Source organism: Argentina silus, assembly GCF_951799395.1.
Source record: "Argentina silus genome assembly, chromosome: 1".
NCBI lineage: Eukaryota > Metazoa > Chordata > Actinopteri > Argentiniformes > Argentinidae > Argentina > Argentina silus.
The window spans coordinates 23351431-23357727 of record NC_139655.1 but is presented as its reverse complement, the minus strand read 5'-3'; the positions used below and the strand labels follow the sequence as shown (position 1 = coordinate 23357727).

The window sequence follows — 6297 nt, the reverse complement described above, 5'->3', positions numbered from 1 at the left end:
GAGATGACACAATAATTTATTTGCAGGGCATTAATAGCTCTTCCTTATCATGCATGTCGCACATATAGGCACTTGTTTCCAATAAAGTTGTGAGGCCTCTTACTGTGCTAGACATAAAAGACCCTTAATTATCATAGTGAGACTTCATTTTATACCATAGTCTCCACAAAGATACTATAGCCGACAATGATTAATTGCAATAATGCTCTGAACAATCACTGGTTGTCAATATATTTAAGAATTTATTTATTTCTTTACAATATTCTCTGCAACCTGCTCTGGAGCCTGCTGAAAACAGATGTAAAGAAATATTTCAAGGCCACAGAAGCAAGGAAACACACCCCACGAGCAAATACAAAACAGAGTTGGTAACAGGATTGCAACACCAAAGTGAGAGCATGTCTGCCAAGTCTACACACATTCAAAGACCACAACATCAAACAGGTTTTCAGAGCAGTCAAGGGTTTCAGTGTTCAGAGTGGGAAAACAGCACAGTTCCTGGCTGAGAAATTACTGATATTTCTAAATGGGCACAGTATGATTTTGCTTTTGTTTACAGACATACTATATTACCATTTATGGGTGCATATTATCTCTGTGGTATTTAATATTCAATTATGTAAATGGGTAATTATGCAGCAAAAAAACATAAAAAGGCAAAAAAACATTTTGTCCACACTGTTGGCCAAAGAGAACCGAACAAGAAAAAGTTCTTAGACTTTCTTGAATACACTTAATATTCGTCTCCAGCTCAGTCTGCTGTCTACTGAGCTGTTTTAAGACAAAGGCCTGAAAGATCATTGGCTATCTGATTGAGTGCAACAGGAAATGGAAACTTGTGCCGTTTGCATTTCCTCCAGGCCCGCTGGTGAAGATAACGCAGCAATAAAAACACAGGACGAGCCTCAGTTATGGCATTTTGCAGATTAATATGGTTTAGCTAGCTGGGGGGGATGCTTTGGAATTGCTCAGGCTGAAAATGTGTCAAGGCCCTCAGTTTGCTCAGTTTGATTCCCATAAAGCCGACTTTCTTCTGATGTTATTCAATAAATGCCACGAAGGGTTAAAAAATCATGTCACATTTTCTTTACTTTCAGAAAACCACTAGCAAAAGATTATGTTATGTATGTTCAAGCCAATTACTACAGTACATACAGTAAACTTGTCATTAGATGCTTAAATTATACACAGCAGTTCACACAATCAAGAGAATTCCCTGCAAAGTGCTAAGCCACCAACATGTCATGACATCTTTGAACTTAAAATAAAATTCCAGTAGGCTATACATTTATATGAAAATACAGTCCACGGTATTCATATATATTAATGTTATAAACAATTAAGCACTAGGAGCATATTCTTTTTTTTACAAAAATAATCGGTTTAGACAACGCAGTATTTTTGGAGACTTCTTCAGAGACAGCTGCATGTTCGACATCAAAGGTTGAAAATCTCACTCAAACACAGAGTGTTCAAAGTAATTGTCCTGGGGATAATGGGGGAAATATAATCAAAGTACAATTCACTTTTCAAGTTGCCTTCCACTTATTTTAATGTAAAACACTTCTCACTTGCAAACACAATGTACCATGTCTGAGTATAACAGCTCACAAAAAATGTAACGGAACAAAACTGGAACACAGTCATAACATACCCTTTTTGTCCCTTGCATCCCTCCATCCTCTCTTTTGTGATCAAATCACTTACATTATGGTCAGTGCAAAATACAACATTAGAGAAAATCAAATCAAAGATTGGCAGCTACAAACAAGACAACTTCATGTCAGCTGACCTGCAGCAGTAAGTTAACTGATAAACCTGGAGTATCCAAGCTGTTTCATTACAATCCCACATGTGTCCTCTATCAGTCTGATATCCTTGCGAGGCATGTTCTGCCTCCATATGTTAATGTTGGTTGGCGATATGTCCCCCTCGTACATCAGGTTGTACATGTTTGTGGAGGTGGTGAACATGAGCTGGTTGAGGGCTGCCGGCGTGACTGGGACCCCTAGAAAAGTGTGTATCCTTTCTGCCGTTGCCTGGGGGAAATTCACTATGTCTTCAAACCTCACCTGGAGGTAGGCCTCTGGAGGGAGGTCTCCACTGACCCGGAACACTGTGGCGGTGTGAGCCAGCCACAGGTGGGCCAACAGCAGGACAGCGTTGGTCTCTGAGCGGGACAAGAGGAGCCTCCGGATCATTCTAAACTCCGGGGCTGACGTCGGGCACCCATTCCTGCTGGCGTCCTCCTTGAACATCAGGGACAGGTGCTGGGGGATGTTCTTCAGGGAATAGAGGCTGGGTTCGCTGTTATAGAGCATGAGATAGATCCATGCCCTCGGGTCTCTGACCACGTAGATGGCCCTCAGGGCAGGGCCCACCACTTCCTGAATAAAGGGCAGTTTCAGTGCCCAACTGCCGCTCCGCATGTTAAGGACCACACGGGCATTAGGGTACTCGTTGACGTGGCGTCTCATCTCCCTGACGTAATCAGCGTCCCTGTCCAGACTGCCTCTCACCTTGCCCCTCAGCTCAGCAGCAGGCTCTCGCCTCCGTGTTCTCTTCCTCTTGTCCCTGGACAGGGCAGCTCTTTGGGGCTGCTTGCCCCTGCTGCTCTCCACTAGTTGGATGTTCTGCAGGTGCAGTTTGGTGTTGTGGACCAGCGAATGCAGCCAGCCCTGGATGATTTTAAACCGCCCCCGCAGAGCGTCAGTTCTTGACCACTCGCAGGCATCCACGAGAGAGTCGAACTCGAACTCAGTCTCTGGAATGTCTACGTGCTCTGTGGGGACTCTTATGTAAACAAAGTCGGAGCTGTTGTAAAAAAGGTGCTTAAGTATTTCTGACCCCGAGCCAGGCAGGGTCGTTATGACAACAGTTGGCAGAGGGAATCTATGCTGATCATAAAGACTGATTTGTTTGTTGACATCCGGGTTGGTGCTCCCACTTTTCCATTTTACACCGCAGAGGAGCTGATCGCAGCTATTAGACACAAACAGTAGCTCTGCTATCCACAGTATGAGCACGGAAAGGAGAGCATAGCGCATCAGTCTACTGAAGCACACGTACAATAACTTTCTCTGCAGAGTCAGAAATCCAATAGCAACACAGAGTATCACCCCCGCTATCACATTGAATGTAAATCCAAAATCAAACAGCTGATTGTCAGCTGTGATTTGTTTGGGAACAAGCTGTGTACCCAGGCCATATCGAATGATCTGATGCCTGTCCTCCACTTTGGCATAACCCCCAAATCCTAAATAACTTTGCCTTGCTCCGATGTCTTTGTAGTTTGTTACAACTGACACAATTTTCTCTGTATTGTTTATGATTAGAGACAGTCTTACACCATTTTTGCTATTGTCCATAAATCTGCAGTTGGATACTTTGACATAAGGTCCATGCATCACATAAGCCACCCTGTTCGCTGCTCCCCTCATTGGGTATGTGACATTCACAAACTGAGTCCACCTCTTTTTGAACTCTGCCGCTTGCTCTGCCTCCTGAATCCTTGTGTCAGGGCTGAGACCCTGAGTGTCAAACCAGAACATTTTATAATGAGCATCCCACACATCCATCAATGCCCCATTGTATTTGTCCATGAATTTATGGGGGACATATTTGAAGTCAATGTCAAGGTTATGGAAGAACGCGCTGAGCGAGGTCACAGGTGAATCATCCCACTTCTCAAGATGGTCCAGGACCAGTAGGGTCTGGGAGTTGAGCAGCACGAGGGCCCTGTACACACTCTTCAGCCGCATGGCGGGAGAGTAAGAAGCAGCCGCCTCCCCACTCACAAACATGGTGTCTCTGTGGGAGGTGGCAGTGATCAGCTCCCCTGCAGAGTCCCCCACCCCCTCGTCTGTCCAGCGGAGCCACTTTGCACATTCTCCCAGCTGGCCCTCCCACGGACCGTTACACTGGCTGGTGGGAGATGGGCTGAACACCAGAACATTGTTTAGATAGCTGAACTTAGGTCCATAGAGTGCTTCAGACACAAACACCTGTCCATTAGGGGCAAATGTGAAGGAGTTTTGGTCCGGGTGCTCATGTCCTGGATTGAAGCTATTCCAGCCGTCCACCCATGAGTAGGGCTTTGCGTGAACAATGTCGTACACTGCACGGCCACCCAGCTTCCCAGATTTAAAGGAGACAAATGTATTGCCCTGGCCATTGGGCAGCCCTGCTCCGTATGTCACTACGCCCCAGTTAGAGAAAATGTGCATCCTGGCCTTGCCAAAGCCGTGTGGTGGCTGTGGGGTGAGATGGGCATTGTACCAGATGTACTCTGTGTGAAGTGTAGTCCAGCGCTGGGCAGATGACTGGCCCATGGGGCCATCCTTGGGCCTGTGCTTTCTAATCTGCTGGGCGAGCCAGTTCCCAGTCCCGTTTCTCATGACAAATGTGTCTAGGAACACAAGCTGGCTCTCGGGGCCGTAGAACCAGTTGTAGTTGGAGTCAGCTATGCCCACTGTCCTCTGGAAGCCCGGCAGGAGGGTGGCATAGTAGAACCAGAAATGTGCCTGCAGCCAGTTGTTCTGTGTGTTGTCAATGTTGAAATGACGCTGCGCTAAGAACACATACTGTGTGATAGACTTGGCAGTGTAGCTTCCATATGCTACTCCCTCATCTAGTGACCCATCCACAATGTGGTTTAGGAGAAACATGGTCTTCTCCATGTAGTTAACTGACACCTGTTTCCAAATCATTGACTCTGGGTCATCATGTGTGCCTACCACTATAGCACCTGTCAAGATGGCTAATATATTAGTGGTTTGATGATTTTGGAGATATTGCTTCCCCCATCCCCTATACTTAGACAGCTCATACAGCTCCTCTGTCTCAGAACGAATTCTCTTGAGGTAAACATCCCGCCGCTGCTCATCCAGAAAAGAGTAAATAAAGTCATAGGCAGTGGCAAACCCAGTGAGTGAGTGTGCCATGGGCACCTCATCATTAGGAGCACTGGTCACCTTCCAGTCTGGGTAATCTGCCATCCTGTCCATAAACTTGATGAGAAACTGGAGGGCACCTAAGTCCTCTGGGCACAGCAGGCAATAGAGAGCGAGAGGGGGCAGGTTGTTTCCATAAATCTCATTCCACTTACTTGTAAACTCCTGATGTTTTGCAGGAGGCATGTAAAGGGGAACGTTGGAGAGCATGGTCAGGACAGCAGCCCTGATGACTTTGAAAATGTGGCTGTGGGTGGTGGAGGATCTTTGCCTCATAAGTTGTACATCCACTTGGTTGAAATACAGGTTGGGGTGAGAATTGGTGGACTGGAGTTTCCGATGATCTGATGCTTTGCGCTGGGTGAGTTTGAGCTGCATCAAGTCATCTGAAAAAATATATTTGTCTGAAGTATTGAAAACACCGGAAAAAGCTGTTCCCACTGCCAAAAGTGCCAGTACAAACACCGAACACACAATCCACTTGTTAGACATTGTAATAGACATTTTTGTTGTCATATTGTCTAGATTTTTACCTCTTCTTTAATGTTGCAAGGCAAGTGATTTTCCTAGGTAATAACCACTTCAAGTCTTTGCCCATAACTTTATAAATGTCTTGTGGGGACATGTTCCATTCCATTCCGTATGTTTGCTGACAGTTTAGTTCCAATCATTCAGTCCATCAATGCTACCGACACAAATGCATAATATATTTCAGAATTAAATATTTGTTACTATAGCCTATTAATACACTAATAGGGTCGGGGGGTGAAAACTTACTATAGTGCTGTAGTACTCCCGTCAAAAAGGATAAAAAGGAACGATCAGTGTGTCCACTTGAAATGGTTTGAAAAAATAAAGTTGGGGTGTCTGTACTACGCAATACATATAAATGTCTTAAAACAACAGACTTACATAAACGTCTGAAAAATATTAAACATAGAATCCATCCATTAATCCGTTACTTTTTGCGGGAACGTTTTCAGTCTTTACGCGGTTGAGTGCGAGCATTGTGGAGACTGACATCTCCTGCGAGCAGCAGCAAACTCGTATTGATCTCTCACCAAAACATTTCCTTCTGGACAAACATCAGTCAACCCCAGTCAGTGTCCGGTCCAATCACAGACACCCAAATGTTTCTCATTCTCTTCGATCGGAATGCAATATCCATAACCCAAAATAAACAGCACATTTCCGCACCAAATATTGCGAGCTGTCGTGGTAATGTCGGTCTCAGTCGAGGGTTTAGTCGTTTTCCATCATATACAGTATTTTCCGCTATCCGCCTTTTCATTTGCTTCACAAACCAGCTGCAGACCACGAATAACAGTAAGTGAGAATGGAAAGT

General features: G+C 45.1%; 1 protein-coding gene across 1 annotated transcript; it reads right to left on the bottom strand.

Annotated features, from left to right (window-relative positions):
* Positions 1–286: 286 nt before the first annotated feature.
* On the bottom strand, positions 287–5456 carry dselb (dermatan sulfate epimerase like b; the record flags this gene model as incomplete). The annotated part of the gene is made up of 1 exon (XM_083669508.1): positions 287–5456. One exon carries the CDS (start codon positions 5454–5456, stop codon positions 1806–1808), a length of 3651 nt encoding a protein of 1216 aa, XP_083525634.1. The 3' UTR covers positions 287–1805.
* Positions 5457–6297: the final 841 nt, after the last annotated feature.